Raw genomic sequence first — 19903 nt, 5'->3', positions numbered from 1 at the left:
TGTGAAGTGTTTTATTTGCCACGATTTTCTAAACTTGTATCGCAAGTTATGTTTGTAATTACAGAGAAGAAGATTTCACTTTAATACTCGTGTAAAGTGAGCCTGTCCAAAAACCTCAGAGAACTGCAGTTTTCAAGAGCTGCTGGTCTGTAATTATTGAAATGAGAAGCAAGATGTGGTTTCTTTGGGAGGCACCGTATCATCATCTGTATATAGGAGGGAACCAGAGCGCTGTGAACTGAAAAGAATAAAACGTGTGGGTTTGCTGTACAAACATCCACCGAGATATTTAATGGAAATGCAAATTAAGGGCTGAGATCACGGTGTCATGTGATAGTCCATGTGTCTCGTTGATTGGTAAAGGAAATCGTTTTGTTGTTTTCAAACATAGGGAGCTAAAACACTTCAATCCAGACTTTTTTTTAACAACTTGATCAACTGATGATTGAGTGGAGAATATCGCTGATACAACATTTCCTTCTGGCAGTGGCTGTTAAAGGTCCCAGGCTATACTATATACAATACTATACAATACCTAGTGCTGTTTTTAAAGACAGAAGAAGACAGGATCACAGAGATAAACTGTAGTTATTTCCAGTCACATGACATATGAGCATGTCATGTCATGCCTTTGTGCTAAGAATTAATATTATTGTTATTGTACTGAAGAACTCATATTATTAATAGATAAGGGCAGGATTATTTTTTCCCCTTGTAATCATTTTTAATGGAATTTTGAAACACAGCACTTCCAAACATCCTACTTTTATTTTCCACACAGGAACAAAATTATTTCACAGAAACCAAAAATTATGAGGGTCAGAATTATTTGCTCCCACGATGCTAATAGTCAATAGTCAGTCACTTTGGCCTGATAGCAGCCTGCATACCAGTTAGTAACATTCACTTTGGTCTTCTGGAGGTCGTTCACCAAGAGGGATGGATGTTTTGGGTTATCGGTCGAAGACAGAGCAACAACCCAGACCCCGGTTTTTGGGGTTTTTTGGTGACTGCGTTGGGTTTTCTATCAAAATCTTCACATATCCTTCTTTCATCATGATTCCTTCACCTTGACGAGATTCTCCCAGTTCCAGATGCACTGAAACATCCCCACAGCATCATACTCCCACCACCGTGCTTCACTCCACCGTTTTCTTTGGGTTGTACGCCTCTCGCTTCTTTCTCCTAATATAATCATCGTCTTTGTGGCCAAAGTGCTCTAGTTTACTCTCATCCTACCAAAGGATTTCTTAATATACTTCAGTCTGGTGCAAAGGTGTCTCTTTATGCAGAATTTGAGGGTTTTTTTGGTCTGCAGTCGTTTTGTAGTCTGAAATCTTTTGCTTCCTACATCTGCCAGGCTGGATCTGTTCTGTTTGGCTCTCCTTGAATTTCTTGATGATACCTCTCACTCCTGTTCATGACACTTGGAAACACTGTGGTGACTTTATATATCTGTTTCCTGCTTTGTGAGCATCAACAGTTCTTTTTCTGAAGTCTAAACTGATTTCTTTAGTTTTTGACATGATGTTTTCTCAAGTTACAGCTCAAACCCTTGCTGATGTTTTTATATTGTGTGTTATTTGGAAGATGACCCTGAGTTTAAACTTGATTTTACAAGCTTTGAGCATTGCAAAGTTAAATCCCATCACTTTACAGCAGTGGTTTGTGGTTTGTGCTAATAATACTGAACCTGGTAATTATTTTTTTCCCTGAAATTATTCTAGTATTGTGTTTTTTCTGAAGAAAACTAGTACATTTGGAAATGCTGTGTTTAAAATCCCCTGCTTTTAATTTAAATACTTTGTCCTCATGTGTACAGAGAGAAGAACATTGACATTTTTTAGAGGGAATAGCTACAAGTTGACTTTTCCCCCCTAACTTTTCAGTCTTTAAATAGACAGTTGATGGAAATTTACTGCTCTGCATGTTGGAGTTTTTCTGACACATATCCATTCACCAACTTTCTCAGTCGCTCTGCTTTCTCAGACTATTTCTTCTGCTTTGCCTTCGGGCATTGTTTGAAGGGGAAACCGTAACAGTGTCATATTTCAATTGAAGACTCGCTGATAAATACTTGTGGTCTAATTGCGGTTTGCTTGTCAGTTTAGTTCATTGTGTTATTTATCAGTGCTCCAGTCAAGGAAACCAATGATTCTTCTGTATCCTGTGGCCATTGCTGGGTGGATTTGCTTTTAGAAGCCTCTGCTGGCTTATTAAGTGTGAGACTTTACATCACACCAATTACCCAGGCTTTCTTGACTTGGCAGAACTCCTCGAATGTGGTTATTTAACATGGGTGTCACTGCTCACTTGCTGCTCAGACTTTATTTATTTTTTTAGTATCTTAAAAAAACAGCTCCAGCATATCATCTGTACCATAGGGGTAGATATTACTTGTCACACAATATATTCCAATGGCAATGACCTATTCTAAATGTGGCAGTCAACTAATGAATCAGAAAGAACACATGAACGGGAATAAAAGGCTTTTTCTCACCGTTTGCTGATAACTTGTGTTGATTCAATGAAGCAGATGGTTTACATTTATTTATTGAAAAACCCGACATTATTTATCCACATCATCTGCTATATCTTTACTGGGTGGAGGTTAAACCCACGTAACAAATCGTGATCATATTTTGTCATCAGTTGCTTATGTGACATGGGGTCATTTGCAACAAAACAAAAATAAATGTGCTTTTTCCCCCCCAATCAGTTTCATTGCTGATAGGTTGCCAGGTAATGGTGCCCGTCTCTGTTGTTGTTCCACAGCAGTGGGCTCCTCCCCAACGCTGTGCTGCCGCCGTCCCTAGACCACAACTACGCCCAGTGGCAGGAGAGACAGGAGCTTTCCCGTGCTGAGCACCCACACTTCATGAAGAAGATCATCCCTGCTCCCCAGCCCAAGACCCCCGGCGAACCTGATTCTCCGGCCTCCTCTCCTCCGCTACTTCCCTCTATACTCCCACCGCCCCTACTCTCGCCTGGTAAGGCGGACTACAAATATGTTACTAATGCCTGCGTGCGTGCTGTTTTGCACGCTGCTTTGTCGACTGGTTTTCATATAGATTCAAGCTGCGTTTGAATTCTTGCTTTCTCTCCAGATCGCGAGGACAGCCCAGAGCTCCCTCCTCCACCAGGCGTCACAGATAACAGGCAGTGCGTCCTGTGCCTGAAGTATGGAGACGAGAACACCAATGTGAGTGCCTTACCGGTAGCAGCAAAATTCAGGACGCAGACCGCAAGGTTGAGTCTTTCTTACTTTTCACTCTTTTCTTTGTTTTAGGAGGGAGGCAGGCTGCTGTACATCGGTCAGAATGAGTGGTCCCATGTGAATTGTGCTCTGTGGTCCGCAGAGGTCTTCGAGGATGATGACGGGTCTTTGAAAAATGTTCATATGGCTGTTCTCAGGGGAAAACAGCTGGTAAACCAGAACACTTAGTGCCTTATAATCTTCCACTCTTTTTCAGTGCACCTTTATTGGACGTTTACAATTTGTACTTTCTTTTAGCGGTGTGAGAAGTGTCAAAAGCCAGGAGCCACCGTTAGCTGCTGCCTTACCTCTTGCACCAGTAACTACCACTTCATGTGTGCCCGCCAGTGCCACTGCAGCTTCCTGGAAGATAAAAAAGTCTACTGTCCAAAGCACAGGGACCTCATCAAAGGAGAAGTAAGGAAATCTCATTATATATCACTAAAAGCACACTTAGGTGTTTTGCGTGGAAAAACCATGCGATGCCAGGGCTTTGACTTTAGATTCTCAGTTCTCTCTTTACCTTTTCTGTTTATGTACTTTTTCTTGAGGTGGTGTCTGGGTTTGAGGTGACCCGCAGGATCCTGGTGGACATGGAGGGCATTAATCTCAGGAGGAAGTGGCTGGCAGGACTGGAGCCTGAAAATGTCCACATGATGATTGGTAGGTTGATTGCTGGTACATTCTTTTGTGACATTTCCCTGACCTTTCGCAGTTCCTGCTCTGCTGACCGCTGATTTAAATATCATCATTTCAGGCTCGATGGCAATTGATTGTTTGGGAATACTAACTGAACTCTCAGACTGCAAACGCAAACTCTTTCCTGTGGGATACCAGTGAGTTTTGTTGTTGCTTTTAACCTTTATCTTAAAGTCTTTTTGCTGTTTTAAAAGCCAGTGTTATTTTGCTCTGTGCAGTTAAATTGCTGATTGGCGAAGGAAGCTGCCATCTTTGCTCAACTAAATAAATTGTCTTTGCAGGTGTTCGAGGGTGTACTGGAGTACTTTAGATGCACGAAAACGCTGCGTGTATACCTGCAAGATCCTAGTTTGTCACCCTCCAGTGGCAGATTCTGATCTAAAGAACATGATGGCTCCTGAGGAGAATCGCACAATAGCACACAGCCCACCTTCCTTAACAGGTAACATAGTTCAGAAATGTGTGTGTTACAGTGAGAACCATATTCAGAGCTATAATGTGCTAATGCATTTCTCTTTCTTTTTCACTTCTAGACTTTCCTGATCCATTTGAATCACCAAGGCGCTCTGACACACTTTCCCCTGCCAACACCCCCAAGCTCAGGGTTTACACCAGGAACCGACATCCCAGCTACCCCCCTTGTCAACGGTCAATAGGTCCTCGTCCCATGCCATCTCCAGGTACAAATGTGCAGCCTTTTTTTCACTTAAAACTTTGATTTCAAACTGATTATTTGGCTTAATTAGTCTGAATTTAACAGTTCTTTTATTTTATTTTAGGAGGTTCTTCACAGCCCCAAAGTCACGAGATTGTGACAGTGGGAGACTCCCTGGTGAATCCCGGTACGCGGAATATTGATTCACGTCGTCACAGCTCGCCTTCCCTCTCCCCTCCGCCCCAGCATCTTAACAGACAGAGAGGAATCACCGCCACATCTCACATTTTGTCACGACCCCTGACCTCACCCCCTCCACTCATTCCCTCCCCCGCCAGGGACCCCGAAAAGTCCAAACACTTCAGCAAAGACTCAGCAAGGAGCCCACTTCAAAAAGACGAAGAAAGAGGTCGACACTTCTCCTCGGACAGAAACAAACAGCAACCTTCCCGAGACCAAGCGACGAGAGAGGCAGACAAGGGGAGACTCCCGAGTCGAGAGCGTGACTCTAAGGATACTGACAAGAGTAGATCATCCAGAGAACCTGGGCAGAAAGACTCTGACCGGAACCAAATGTCAACCAAAGAGCCAGAAAAGAGGAGGCCGCTGAGTAAAGACTCTGGTCTGAAAGACTTTGACAGAGGCAGACCGATCAGTAGAGATCATTTAAGAGATTCCGAAAAGGGGAGACAAACAAACAGAGACACTGAGAAGGGAAAACAGGCGAGCAGAGAATCAAGCATTAGAGAAACTGACAAAAGTAAGTCATCGTCTAGAGATCCCAGCTATAAGGATATGGACAAAGGTAGGTCACTGAATAGAGATACAGGACTACGGGACTCTGAAAAGTATAGACCATATAGCAGGGAAACAGGAAAAGACTCAGGCCAAGGTAAAGACAGATCATCCAGCAGAGATGCTGACAAGGGCAGACCTCCGTCGAGAGATTCCAGTTATAGAAGCACAGAGAGAAACAAAGACTCTGGCTCAGGGAAGGACAGTAACGCAAACAGCCAGTCTAAACACTCTGGAGGAGAGAGTAAGAACCCAAGACTGGGACCTGCAGGCTCAGGCCAGTCTTCCCCTCCCGTTGGCACTGCTGTTCACACAAGCCAGCAGAGAAGTGGCAGCACCAAGCAGACAGACAAGCAAGGGAAACATGGAAGCAAAGATCAGGATGTTTCGGCAAGCCTCAGTTTGTTGCCTCGTCAGAGGTCCAGCCCAGCGTCCAACAATAACCAGAACAAGGACAAGCCCAGCTCAGGGAAGGAGAGTAGTAGCAGCACTGGAAATTTAATATCATCATCACTCCATAAGGACTCTGTTGTTGGAAAATCCGGCTCCCCGCAACCTCCATTTCAGAAGTCCAGTACACGGAAATCAAACGAGTACTCGTCAGGTTCAGGCACGGCAGCGACCGCAAAGCCTCTGTGGCCTTCGAGGACGTCAGCGGAGGATGATGCTGTTAAACGAGGCTCCGTGCACCTGGCCTCTCCAGCTGCAGCCTCAGCTGCCAAAGATAAACACCCCAAAGTTAAAACAGCAGGCAGCAGAGATGTGTCCAAAGACCGTGACAGAGAGAAGACCTTTCAAAACGTCAACATCAGCAACAAGATTCCCCTTCTCAACAATAATGCTAAAGCTGCCGGCAGCTCCAACACGCACGCTACCAACCCTACTTCTCACAACAGCAGCAAAAGCAAAGCTCCAATGCTAGGAAACAGCACCAAAGGCCATGGGAAGGCTCAGGGAGAGAAGCACGATACCCAGGGTGGGGACAGGTCATCCTCAAAGAACAGAGACAGTTACTCCTGTCCAGAGAGGAAGAACAGTTCCAGCCTGGACAGCTTGCACCAGACTATGAAGACCTCTTCACAGTCTCACAGCAAGCAAGCAACTAACCAGCTTTCATTGTCCTCCAGAGAGAAAAAGCGATCAATTAAACCCCCAGCTACAGCTCCACTAAAGACTGATATTAAGAGTGACCCTAATGGGACCACCACCGTTACTAGTATTTCTTCGTCCTCCTGCCCCACAACCACTGCCCCCATAGTCTCTCCTGCTGGCCAGGGGGGTCATCGCTCCGCATGTACTGTTCTCTTCTCCTCTGCCAGCAGCAGTGACAGCTCTGAATCTGACACCCAGACTCACACAGAGGAAGAGGAACTGCATAAAGAGCGCCCACGCGGAGAGCTCAGAGACCACCACGGTCTCCACGTGCAAGGCACTGAGGATGAGGGCGTTGGCCCCGAAGATGACCATGACAGGGGTATGGAGGATAAACATCACGAAGATGACAGTGACGGATCAGGGTCGGCCAAGCGGCGTTACCCTCGACGCAGCGCACGCGCACGCTCCAACATGTTTTTCGGTCTCACGCCTTTCTATGGGGTTCGCTCGTATGGTGAGGAAGACCTTCCTTTTTATGGCAGCGGTGACGGAGCCGGGACTGTGGTTAAGAGGAGGACGGGTGGCCGCAAGAAGTCAGCTGAGGGGCAGGTCGATGGAGCGGACGATATGAGCACCACATCTTCATCTGGAGACAGTGGAGAGGATGAAGACAGTGGAATGAAACATAGGGGTAAGGATCCTTATTACTACAACTTCACTCGAACAATAATTAATCCTGGTGAGGGCCTGCCATCTATAGAAGGATTAGACCAGTGTCTGGGAAGAGGATCCCAGCTTCAGCGTTTTCTAAAGGACGAGGAGCAGCAGCAACGAAGGGCTCAGCAAAAAGCTGAAGAGGACATGCTGAGCGCTTTGTAAGTAGACACATATTTTATGAAGTGAATTATCTGAAATATCTCCTTGACTCTGATAATCTGATGTGTGCTTTGCTGTGCCTAACAGGACCTTGGGCAAGCAGCGTATCGGCCAGCTTGATGGCGTCGATGATGGGTCGGAGAGTGATACCAGCATCTGCACCACCAGCACCACAACCACTACAGCCACGTCCTCTTCCACCACACATAAAAGCACTCCCAAGAGGAGAGGCAGAGAGAGACACACTGAGAAGGCCGACTCCCACGAGTCAAGCAAAGAGGCCGACAGCAGTGGCGGAGCAGTTAGTGGAAACACCCGAGAAGGCAGAAAAAATCAGAAGGAAAATTGTCTTCCACTCGGAGGTGGGGTCAAGTCCCAGCCGCAGAGTCAGGGTCAGGATCCTCTCGAGGCCCAGCTGTCCCTCAGCACAGACCTGCTTAAATCCGACTCTGACAACAACAACAGTGATGACTGTGGGAACATTTTGCCATCAGATATTATGGAGTTTGTCCTGAACACCCCCTCTATGTCATTGCCAGCTCTGGGTCAGCAGTCTGAGCCATCTTCTTCTGAGCTGCTGCTGGATGAGAGCTATGTTGGAGTGGATGTCAACAGACGTAAAGACATTCTGTTTGATGACTTCTCCGAGCCGCTGCCCAGTGCGGAAAGCGGAGGGGTCGTAGAGAGTAGTGTCAATAGCTCAATATCTGTGGAGGAGCCGTATCTTCCTTTGGAGCTGCCGTCTGACCTCTCTGTCCTGACCACACGCAGCCCGACTGTCAGCACCAGTCAGAACCACAGCGCTGGGAGTCTCATCTCAAATACCTCAGACCGCACCATGCTGGGCTTGAACTCGGACACAGAGACCATCAGCGGGGAAAAGAGTGGGGACAAAAAGAGAGCGGGGCCAGGCGTGTCACCATCAGAGAATCAGCATGATGGTACGTCGTTGGCAAACAGGGATACGCAGGTCTCAGAAGGTCATATGACTCCTGAGCAGTTTATTCCTAGCCCTGCTATTGGCCAGGTAGTTGAGGCACCAGCTAACCAGGATATTCCGAGGAGTTCTGGTACTCCCGGCTTGCCAAGTTCACCCTCGCTGCCTCTTCAGGGTCAGAAATACCTCCCGACTTCAGCGGCAGCAGCTGCAGGCAGCGCCACTCCAGCACCAGGCCCAGGACCTTCCCAGGCTCAAGTGTCCAGCCCAGCAGTCATCAAACCAGGTCCTGATAAGCTTATTTTAGTCAATCAACAATTCCAGCCTTTCTATGTCCTCCAGACTGTCCCTAATGGTGTCACCCAAAAGATTAGTGCAACAGGAGTGATGGATTCTAGCTCGCCTGCAGTGCTAAGCTCCATGACACTTACCACGGGGTTAAATACTGGCTTGTCTTCAACCCAATCAATATTTCCTGCTGGGGGCAAAGTTCTGGGTACCATGCCTCACCCCTCTCAGATTCACACCTTCACAGGACCCACACAGACAGGCTTTCAGACAGGAATCCCTAGCACCACCTCAGGACTTCTCATTGGTTTGCCGTCTCAGTCCCACGACCAGTCCCAGATTCTGGTCTCGGAGGCCGGTCGACCACACGAGTTAGGTCCCAGTGTTGCCATAGTGTCGAGTCCGTCCTCTCTCACCTCTTCCCCGACTGTACTTGCCTCTGCTCATGGCAAGAAGAGGCCCATTTCTCGTCTTCTGCCAAGAAAAAGCAAAAAGTCAGGGCGCTCCCGTAACCAGCCCACTCTGGCCCCGTCTGAAGTAGGCCCTCCCAATATGACCCTCATCAACCTGTCTTCCCCTCAGATTACTGCAAGCATCCCCGGTCAACCTGGTGGCCTAGTTGAGTTAAGCACTCTCTCCACTTCTCAACGCAAGATGCCCAATATAATCAAGAGACCAAAATCCGGCGGGGTGATGTACTTAGATCCCACTACTCTCCTTCAGCAGAGGCTTTCTGGTACTGCCCAGCCTGGTATCCTGAGCCACGATTCCTCTGCTCATCTCCTACCTTGCTCAGTCTCTGGCTTGAACCCCAGCCAGTCAGTGTTAAATGTTGTGTCTGTTCCCCCTAGTGGTGCAGCTGGACTTCTTGCCCCAGGATCAGTATCACTCTCCACCCCTGTTCTCAGCTCAACTGAGATCACAGGGCAGATTAGCAACCTCCTTTTTAAAGCAAGTCCACACGCCCTGGGCCTGTCAGATCAGTCTGTGGTTCTTCAGTCAGCAGGAGGAGCTCCTCTGATGTCACAGCTAAGCTCCCCTGTTCAGACATCAATAGCTAGCAGCATCTGCGTCCTGCCCTCCCAACAGACTATCAGCATGGCTGTCAACCAGCAAGGAGAGACAGACGCCAGCAGTGTTCACTTACAACATCAGTCTCAACCCATTAACAGACCCCAGCTTGTGGACTCATGTGGAAACAGCACTGTTACTTTAGCTCCTGCTCCATCCACCCCTCTAAGTCCCACCAAGGGACGTGTTGTTGGAGTGTTCACGCAAACACGGACATCCATGCACTCCCAGAGCAGTAGAACAACTCCTATTTCCAAGTTATCAGAGCATATGCCACCTACCTCCACAGTAGTGTCAGCAGCAGCTGCAGTTTCAGGAGCAGAGAAAGGCAAACAGAAAGGGAAGAGGAGCAGGCAGAGTCTAGATGTAAGCAGCGGGAAGAAGCTTAAGGCCTCTCTGCCTGAGGAACATTTCAGCAACCCTGCAGGACAGCACCCATCCTCTAACCCAAGGTGAGACACTAACAGACCTGTGACTTGTAGCCAAGAAATCGTTTTTATGTTACTTCCACGTACCGTAATAATGGGAAGAAATTTCAATTTTGACTGTGTTCAGAATATTTGAAAAAATGTCTAAGTTTGGGATTCATTTCTTCGTGGAACGAATGGTTAAAGTATGTTGTGTTCTTCAGATGTCTCGCCTAAATGAATGTGGGCTTTGTGTGTTTGTTTTTTTGCACAGAATAGTTTTCAGTGTGTCTTCAGACACAGAAGTTAAATATGTCAACTGGACTGAACTTCTTTATTGATGATGGTTGCTCTATTTATCATAGCTATACTGTTTGACTTAACCACGTAACAGCTGTTCAAGCAACCCACTTTTGTTCAGTAAAATGCAAAAACACTCCAACCTTTCCCATCCTCTCCCCAACCAGCTCCAAAGAGCCGATCTCCTCTGAGCCAGTGGACACAGGAAAGCCACCGGAAAAGACGACCAACAAGAGGTATGAAGCATCAGTATTAATCACCTGTTTTCAAAATCGTCATACGGTATAGCTTTAATGTTTGGTTCGCATCTTTTCTAGTGTACTTGGTAAAAAGAAGACATCCGAAGGACACGTTTTACCAGGGAAAGTGGTGGGAAAAGACAGACCTCATGCAACTGGAGGAGCAGGCTCTCTTCCTGTGACCTCACCGCCCGACCAGGATGGCAACAGCAGGGATAACGGTTTAGACAGTAAACCCAAAAAGGGTATCATCTTTGAAATCTGCAGTGAGGACGGGTTCCACATCCGCTGTGAGAGTATTGAAGGTAAAAGAAAACAACTGATTGTAGCGCCTGCTTTGGCAAAACGAATTCAAATTTAAATTGCTTTTGTGATAAAAAATAAAAATGTTTTAATCAAGTCTGCAAAAACGAAACCACACACTGGGCATAAAATACCGACTGTTCCCCTACAGAGGCCTGGAAATCCCTCACTGATAAAGTGCAGGAAGCTCGCTCCAGTGCACGACTCAAAAAGCTCTCCTTTGAAGGTGAGGTGTAATTTTAAAAGTGTAGAAATAATAACTAGAGGTACTTTACATATATACTTGAATAAAGCCTCATGATGAAGGTGTTTCTCCGCTCCTTCCAGGTGTGAATGGACTGAGGATGCTCGGGGTCGTCCATGAGGCTGTAGTCTTCCTGTTGGAGCAGCTGTACGGCACCAGGCACTGTCGAAGCTATCGCTTCCGCTTCCACAAACCGGAGGAAACGGACGAACCTCCCATCAACCCCCACGGCTCGGCTCGTGCAGAAGTCCACCACAGGTCAGTATGGTACACACACACACCTTCTGACCATGAAATTGTAGAGCACGTGTCAGGAAACCAGAAGTCAATCGGAGCAGAAATGGCACTTTATATAATGCACACTGTTAATAAACCGTACAGATAACTGTTTCCAGGGATGCTGCTTTGCTTATTGAGATTCTTGTTTGTTCCACCAGGAGGTCAGTATTCGACATGTTCAATTTCTTGGCCTCAAAACATCGCCAACCTCCTGAGTATAGGCCGCAGGAAGACGATGATGATGAAGTGCAGCTCAGGACTGCCAGGTGAATAAAAACTCATTTTTTGTAAAAATGATTATGCTTTATTTAAAGAAAGAAATGTAATATTACATTCATAATTTTTTCCCTTCGCAGACGTGCCTCCATGGAGCTTCCACTTGCTGTGAGATTCAAACAGCTCAAGGCCACCTCGAAGGAGACTGTGGGAGTCTACAGGTTAGATCAGTGGTGTTAAATCTGTGTCATCATTTTTATTATTATCAGCTGTTTTTCAGTGCTCAGATAAATAACAGATAGCTGCCTGTTAAATTTTGAGAGCAGTCCACTGTTATGATCCTCCCGTCAGGTCTCCTATCCATGGCCGCGGCCTCTTCTGCAAGAAAACCATCGAAGCAGGAGAAATGGTCATCGAATACTCGGGGAACGTCATTCGGTCTGTGCTCACTGACAAACGGGAGAAATACTACGATGGGAAGGTGAGGACTTGAACGATTTCCGATGATTTCGTCATTTGCTTAACTCGATTATTTATACAAACTGTCCTCTCTCTCCTCAAAGGGCATTGGCTGCTACATGTTTCGCATCGATGACTACGAGGTGGTGGATGCCACGGTGCACGGCAACGCTGCCCGCTTCATCAACCACTCCTGCGAGCCCAACTGCTACTCCCGGGTGATCACCGTGGACGGCCAGAAGCACATCGTCATCTTCGCCTCGCGCCGCATCTACTGCGGGGAAGAGCTCACCTATGACTACAAGTTCCCCATCGAAGACGCCAGCAACAAGCTGCCGTGCAACTGCGGCGCAAAGAAGTGTCGCAAGTTCCTCAACTGATGCCCATACCTGAAGGACCTTAACGAGGACTGTTGAGCAAAAGCACCACAATGACCCGCAGCACGCGGGTTTGTGGCGATTTCATGCGTCTGGTCTATGATGGACCACAGCTGCGAGCAGGCCAGGAGCTCCGTCGGCGCCCTCCGCTGATGGTTTTGAGCACAGCAGGCTCAGCAGCTGTCGGTTGCACTGTATATGCAGGAAGGGCCATTTTTTGGGAGGACGCGCCATTTGTAGAAATACCAACATATTGTGCCTCCTTATGTCTCGCTTTCATTTGGCACTCAGAGGTGAGTCAGAAAGTCATGTCAGAAAGTTCCCCCTTCATAATTTATTTATATTTTTGTTTTTATGCATTGGCCCATCCTCCTTAATTTTCTAAATGTCTTGGTCTACTTGTGCTCAGATGTGAACACAGAAGGAAAAAAAAATATCAAAGAACTTGGTTCAATTTTACACCAAAGTGCAATTTGTTGAAGGGACTTTTACTAAAGGTAAAAATTAGAAAATTGTTAGAAATTCTTTTATTTTTCATGTTGATCTAAGTGTCAACTGTTATTGATGCACATCTCCCCGTCTGAATGTGCCTCGATGCCTTCAGAATTGTTGTGATTTTACTGGAACCTTCCCCTAATCTGACTTTTTGTTTTCCCAAAGAAGAAGAAGGAAAAAAAAGTGTGTAGGTGTGTACATTTAACACTGTAAATAGGAGCTGCTCGTGTATGGCAGCCTGATCAGAGCCGTACAGGTTGAAACACTAGGGGGAGCAGTCGCCACAGGAAGGAAGAGTGGAAATAACAAAGAAGGGAGAAAAAGATTTGTTTTTGTCAGTTTGTGTAAAGGATGATATCTGAGGTTGATACCATCTTAAAATTGACTTTCAGTCTGACAGCTTGGTAGCTACATGAAAGTGAGATGAAGCCTCTGGCCTGAGAGAGCGAGGCAGCTAGAGATTCTGGTGGACTGACAGCCGAGGGACCAGAGAAACCTACTGATGTGCTTGAGTAGACGTATTTATAATTGATTTTTCTTTATTTTTGTGGGATTGGGGCCTGTTTTCCAGACGCAGAGACGTCTGCAAGTTTGTGCATGCTGTTGTTGTTATCAAACTCGTTCGGGTAATCGTATAAGCTTGGACTTTTGAGTCACTTTCCAAATTACAGCAGCAAAGAGAACCAAACTTTTGCGCCCTTGAATTGAATTTTTCACTCGGCTTGTTTTCTTCTTGGCCTGTTGTGATAAACATACTGATAGAAAAGAGGAAAAAAATTATTTCTTTTTTATTTGTATTAAGTCTTCTAAAGTCTTGTCTCTTTGTCTTTTTATTATGGACAGGGAAATATCATGCTTGCTTTTAAAAAAAAAAAATGTAAATAATGTATATTTTTCTACAAAAAAAACCTTAAAAGCACTCACTAGTGAATAGCACTTAATGATGGTATTTATATTTTTAAAAAATTGTATTTATTTTATTGCCATTTTTGTAGAAAATAGGGGTTTACAAACACTAATACTTGGTCTCTATGTTTTGTATCCCGCTGCCTTCCAGAGTTTTTTTTTTTTTTTTTTAATAATTGTTTTTGTTTTCTTTTTAAAATTCGTACCCTGAATGTTTTCTTTGATTCCAAAGACTGATGCTGGTCTATCTATGGCTTGGTCCCCATTTAAGTTCAGTCCACCAGTAGCTCTTTTATCTATCCTGGGCCGTTTGGTCAGAGCTGACATTTTTTTATTATTTTGTTGTTGTTGTTGTTGTTGTTGTTGTTGTTATTATTATTATTATTATTATTATTATTATTATTATTATTATTATTATTATTTTAATTGTTCCAGTCCTAGCTGACAGTATGGCAGTCATGTGAACTACTATTATGCACTTGAGAGAGAGAGTTTAGATTGTTGATCCATAGCCGACTTCTCCTCTCTCCAGCCTTATTGTCTCCACACCACATCAAACCGAGGATAGAGCCCTTATGGAGGCGATTCTATCAAAGTGGTTCGGTCACTAATGAGCCAAGGGTCGATAGGCTTGCAGCCGATTGGCAATATATGAAATATTTACATGTAAAAACCCCACAAAGATTCCCGTCAGTTTAAGGCGTTATGTCCTTGCAAAGACTTTGGCTATAATGAAGAGGTGCCTTTATTTTAATGCTACTTATAGCACTCGTCATATCCGACTAGAGCCATTGTATACATTAAAAGAAGCATGGTGTTGTGGTGACTGCTCTTCAATGCTCACCAGCAGTCTGAGATCGTTCTTATACCTTCATCCAGTCTCCTCGTGGTTCACCTCAGTTCGTAAATGCCTCTTCTCTCTTAAAAGCCTTCACGTCCTAAACAGAGTATTTAAACAGAGAGTGACTGGTTCCACTGAGCAACTGAAGCCGATTGCTCCGTTTGTCCCTTTTAAGGAATTCGTCATCGTGACTTCATTGCCGCCTTTTAAGGTTGTTAGCGGCTCGCCCCTCAACCACCCTCTCATTTGGTTTTGTAAAAGTGAAGCTAAAATGGGTTGCACTTTAGCTGTGACACAGGCACTGAACAGGCGTAGGAAAAGCTCCCAATACTGAAACCAGAAGCACAGACCGTCTCTGAGTTTGTGCAACAGGCCCTGATATTTCAAATTTATGGATTGGTGTTGATGACTCCGACAGTGGTGTTTGAGGCTCTAGCAAAGTGCACTTGACTCTGTTTTTATTTACATTTTTTATTGTTTTACTTCAACAAAGTGAAGGCAGGGACCACACCAGCAGCCCTCTCCTTCCTGACGGTGTGGCGTGTACAAACCTCGGCTGCGCCTTTCCCACCGAGAGCCCTGACGCCTCCGCCGGCGGGCCAGCCGGGCGTACACAGTCCTACACTGACAACCGGGCTTGCTGGGTTCTGCTGCTAAAGGTCAACGATGAATGTATATTCTTCCTCCACATCACCCAACGTGGGTGGATGTTGATGCTTTGTCAGCTATATTCGTTTAGGGGTTTTTTTTGTTGCTTTTTTTTGTTTGTTTGGTTTTTGTTTGGTTTTTTTTTTTTGTTAAGTTGTCGTGTCAGCAACCCCTGGTAGATGTGGAAGACATGTCGATACGACCTCAAAGCCAGGGAGCAGTTTCATTTCAGCACTGGGATTAACACTGAGGCGTAAAACAGCGGGCAGTGTTTTCTGTCTGTAGGACAACAGGTTAGCTCAAACAGTTCACGCTAGCGTCGGCCGGCGCCAAGGGCTCTGTCTACGACTCTCTCTTCACGAGAGCCACTTCTGCTTTTTTCAGGGTCAGAGTGTGTTTATTGACGACAAGTCATTTATTTCACCGTTTTTAAAACGGCATAGATACAAATAAGGAAGCTGTCTGCTGTTTCTTTGGTCTTCATTTTACCACGCCACACCAGTGGCACTTCTACGTCATTATCTGTAATTATAGTATAAATACTTAACAATATTATACGGAAACATGCATAGTAATTTCTTGTACTTTAGTATCTATACAATATATGGAATGGACAGACAAACTTAGTTACAGTAGCAAAAACAGCAGATTTATAATGGTTAATAGCAATGTTTCAATGTACTCTATAATGGTTTTGTGTTACAGTACTATCCGCTGAATCTAACGTGCATCACTCTTTTGTATATTGATATCCAGTACCAGTTTTGCTGTGCCTGTGAGCGCTCCTCCTCCTCCGCAGCAGCAGGGAGCGTTGCAGTTCTTTTTGTTTTATTTCTGGAAAGGAACTTTTTTGGGGGAAGGGGGGGGGGGGGGGGGTAGTTTCTTGTTTGTTTGTTTGTTTGTTTTTTGTTGTTTTTTTTTTTAATGTGATGAGAAATGTAACTGTATTAATGTGGTTGTGAACTTCTTGAGGTCATCCATTTTTTCTGGTTGTTGTAGTGAATGTTTTTTCTTTTTTAATTTTCTTTTATTATTTTTTTAATTTAGTTTTTTTAATGTTTTAACAGGGACTTTTTAGACTGCTTACTTGATGCGGTAAAAATTAGGAGATGGGTTTGTGGAGGCTTACCAGGATTTTAAAGATACCACCAAAATGGCGTTTTTCTTTTAATTTAATTTTTTTTTTTTTTTTTTTTTTTTTTTGGTTTTTTTTGATCAGGTTTTTTTTTCACGTTGGAAACCTCTCTCGTCTCCCTGACCACCTCTTTATCTCTCTCTCCTATGAAGCTTTTGGTTGTACTTATCATGTACTGTTTTTTGTAGAAAGTCATAATGCTGATGTTGAAAACATTTAATTTATTTATTTCGTGCAACATCCACCCTGAATTGTTCTTTTACAAATCAAGGTTTTGGAGAGGTCAGACAAGTACTTAAACCTGTATTTGTAATTTTTCTGATTGTTTCACATGTATAGACGTTATCAGCCTAGGGTGGGTTGCGGTGTCGCAGTAGGACGTGGAAAAGAGGGATCACGAACGGGCTAGTTTGTTTCGCCTTGATTATCTGCCGTTGTCTTATCATTTTCTTCCCGCTCTCTGTAATAACGGTATTCACAGCAGTCATATTTTCTCCCATAAAACAGGCGATCTTTCTTTGTACACATCAACGAAATGAAGGAAAACCACCACCGTGAAAATAAACCACAAACTACTTGGTTGAATGTATAATTTGGAAACAAAGTTGTACATAAGTGTAAAAAGAAAAGTTTCTAATCATGTTTATTTTCTATGCACTTTTTTATTTAAGTGATAGTTTAAATAATAAACATGTCTCCTTTACTCCTCTGTCTCTCGCCTCATTTACTCAAATGTGATTTGTAAAGGATTGCACACTCTGGCTTTTATATACACTTTTCAGATCTCAATGGGGGGAAAAATCAGGTCTTTGCGGTGATATGGACTGGGTAATGTGTTAGGAACAAAAAGGATGCCACATTGTTTGATGGAAATGAAAATGATCAGTCCACAGAGGGCTGAAATCAAACACCCCGATAATCAAAGTGATTTTGTTCATTCTGCTGAGATTTAATTGCAGCAACTCAAAATGCTAATCGGTATTTTGTATGAACCCAGTGCGCTTTTATGCATGCCTGACAACATCAGGGCATGCTCCTAATGAGACGACATCACTGAGGTCCTGGAATTCTGAGACTGAAACAATGTCCCAAAGGTGTTGTGATGGATTAAGTCACTCAATGGTATCAATTCCTTGATTTTCCATGGATTGACTGCATACTCTCGCCACATGGTGGTGGGCATAGTTGTGCACCAGGGAGTGGGTCCTGTACAAAGTCGGACAATGTGTCCAAAGATTTCATCCTGATATCTAATGGCAGTCAGGATGCTATTGCCTGTAGAAGTCTGTGTGTCGTTGCATTGATATGCCTACCCGGACCTTCATGTTCAGCACCACCAAACTGATAGTGCTGAACAATGGTACAGACAACTTAATATTCTCCACAGCTTCTTCAGACCCTTGCTGTCCCATGAGCACAGATTGAACCTGCTCTCATCTGTGTAAAGCACAGGGTGCTAATGATTGGCTTGCTAATTCTGGTATTCAATGGCAAATGGCAGCCAGGCAGTGCCTGTGTTTGAGCACAAGCTTCACTAGAGGCTCTCAGGTCACATGAAGTCCAATTCTGATTGTTCGGTCAGATGTTCACACCAGTGGCTTGTTGAAGGCACTCTGGCAGTGCTCATCTGGTTCCTCCTGCAGAGGAGCAGATACTGGTCCAACTGATGGGTTGAAGGCCTTCTATGGCCCTGTCCATCTCCCCTAGAGTAACTCTCTGTTTCCTGTCATCTCCACCATGCTTCTGAGACTGTGCTGGGAGACACAGCCTACTGGCAAAGGCACATATTGATATGCCATCCTTGAGGACTACCTGTGCAACTTCTACAGGGTCCAGGTATCCCTTCATGCTACTACTAGTTACAGTGACTCTAGCCAAATACAAAAGTTGTAAAAGGACAATCATGAAAAATGTCAGTGGCCTCCAGCTGGAAAATCATTCCTGTTTTGGGGGTTGTCTCATTGCTGCCCCTCTAGTGCACCTGTTGTTAATTCCATTGACACCAAAGCAGCTGAAACTGATTAATAACCTCCACGGCTATTTAACTGACCAAATCAATATTCCAGAAATTTAACTGACTTGATGTAATAGTCTGATTAAATAGTGTTCGTTTCAGTTTGTTTGAGGAGTGTCAATACAAAAGTGCTGAATGACTAATACTACTTTATTCTCCTACAGTGAACATCAAGCTTGAATAATTTTGTACCTTCTGTGAGGTACCTAATTTTTCAGAGCAGACCTTTTAAAAAGTCCACCCACAGATCAGTAATCCCAAAGTGATTCAGTTTACTCCAATGTAACTTTGAGAATCTGCTTTGAACCACAGCAAATGCTTCATTGGTATAACTGCTGTTTACTAAAAAGGGTAACAAGCATCTATTTTGACCTCAAACTCAGAGTGAATTTGTGATCTTCCACTTTGAGCTCATCAGTGTATTCATTTTATAAGGATGAACCAGGTTGTTAATTTGGGCATTCCCAAAGGGTTTCTTAGCCCTCTAATGCAGGAGTGTCAAGCATACAGGGGCCAGAATTCCAGGGCAAAGTCTCCCAAGGCTCATAAAATCTGAAGTAAATGGATTGATTCTTATTTTGAGCTATTCTACTCTATCTTAGCACTCTATACAACGCGCCCCATTCACCAAGTCATACAAGCACTTTTTTCTAACATACACATTCATGCTCTGATAAATGGATCGGAGAGCAACTTCAGGTATGTATCTTGGCCATTACTATAGAAATTTCAGGGTGTTTTGTTTTTTCTTTTAGCTTTATATTAATAAAAAATCTTTTGTTTTAGAATTACAAGGCAGTCTGGGCAACGAGCTGCTGAAACTTTTCTTCAATTGAAACACCTTTTCTTACAATTTAAGCCCAAAGAGTCACACAAGAGTTTGACATCTCTGCTCAAGATGGTTTATTTTGAGTGTGTCCCTTTGAACCTCATATTGAGAGTTCCAGTGAACATTTGGACTTTGTCTCATCATCTGCTTAATTTGTCCTGAAACAACAAGGAAGCCATGAAACAGGTCCTCAGTCAATAGTCCAGGGGTGCCCCCGGCCTCTCGGCCTGGGGCTCGGTCACTCAGGCACGGCTGGCTGCCGGCGGAGCTCACGGGCGCGTCACTGCAACTCCCCCTGGCTTCTGCTCCGCGGCTGCTGAGTGACCCCTCATCTGGGACTCTCCTCAGCTCTTTCTGGGACAGTGGCGCGGCTGCTGTTGGTCTTCCTTGGTCTCTTGTGTTCTGGGGGCCTCTGGATGTCTGGAGTCTTGATCTCCTCCATACCTGCTTCATGCCCTGGAGGACGGGGCTGTGGCCCCCCCCACACCCTCTATCAGATCATTACATGAAGGAACCTTTTAAAAACAAGCATGTCCATG

At 44.7% G+C, this 19903-nt stretch overlaps 1 protein-coding gene across 4 annotated transcripts in view; it reads left to right on the top strand.

Moving 5' to 3' along the window:
* Positions 1–14267, top strand: part of kmt2a (lysine (K)-specific methyltransferase 2A) — a 35699-nt gene extending 21432 nt beyond the window's left edge. For 3 of the 4 annotated variants that reach the window (XM_026191448.1, XM_026191447.1, XM_026191446.1), the window contains exons 17-34: positions 2776–2990; positions 3108–3202; positions 3290–3427; positions 3515–3673; positions 3808–3919; positions 4014–4092; positions 4237–4397; positions 4489–4635; positions 4735–7375; positions 7464–10124; positions 10547–10615; positions 10697–10923; positions 11073–11147; positions 11249–11423; positions 11603–11710; positions 11801–11881; positions 12012–12141; positions 12224–14267. In XM_026191448.1, the coding sequence (XP_026047233.1) occupies positions 2776–2990; positions 3108–3202; positions 3290–3427; positions 3515–3673; positions 3808–3919; positions 4014–4092; positions 4237–4397; positions 4489–4635; positions 4735–7375; positions 7464–10124; positions 10547–10615; positions 10697–10923; positions 11073–11147; positions 11249–11423; positions 11603–11710; positions 11801–11881; positions 12012–12141; positions 12224–12499 (7549 nt within the window). In that variant the 3' untranslated portion in view covers positions 12500–14267. The remainder of the gene's footprint in view (positions 1–2775; positions 2991–3107; positions 3203–3289; positions 3428–3514; positions 3674–3807; positions 3920–4013; positions 4093–4236; positions 4398–4488; positions 4636–4734; positions 7376–7463; positions 10125–10546; positions 10616–10696; positions 10924–11072; positions 11148–11248; positions 11424–11602; positions 11711–11800; positions 11882–12011; positions 12142–12223) is intronic. The other variant, XM_026191449.1, reaches the window with a different exon arrangement.
* Positions 14268–19903: the final 5636 nt, after the last annotated feature.

The sequence above is a fragment of the Astatotilapia calliptera genome, chromosome 14 (genome assembly GCF_900246225.1).
Source record: "Astatotilapia calliptera chromosome 14, fAstCal1.2, whole genome shotgun sequence".
NCBI lineage: Eukaryota > Metazoa > Chordata > Actinopteri > Cichliformes > Cichlidae > Astatotilapia > Astatotilapia calliptera.
This window is presented reverse-complemented; position numbering and strand designations above follow the sequence as displayed.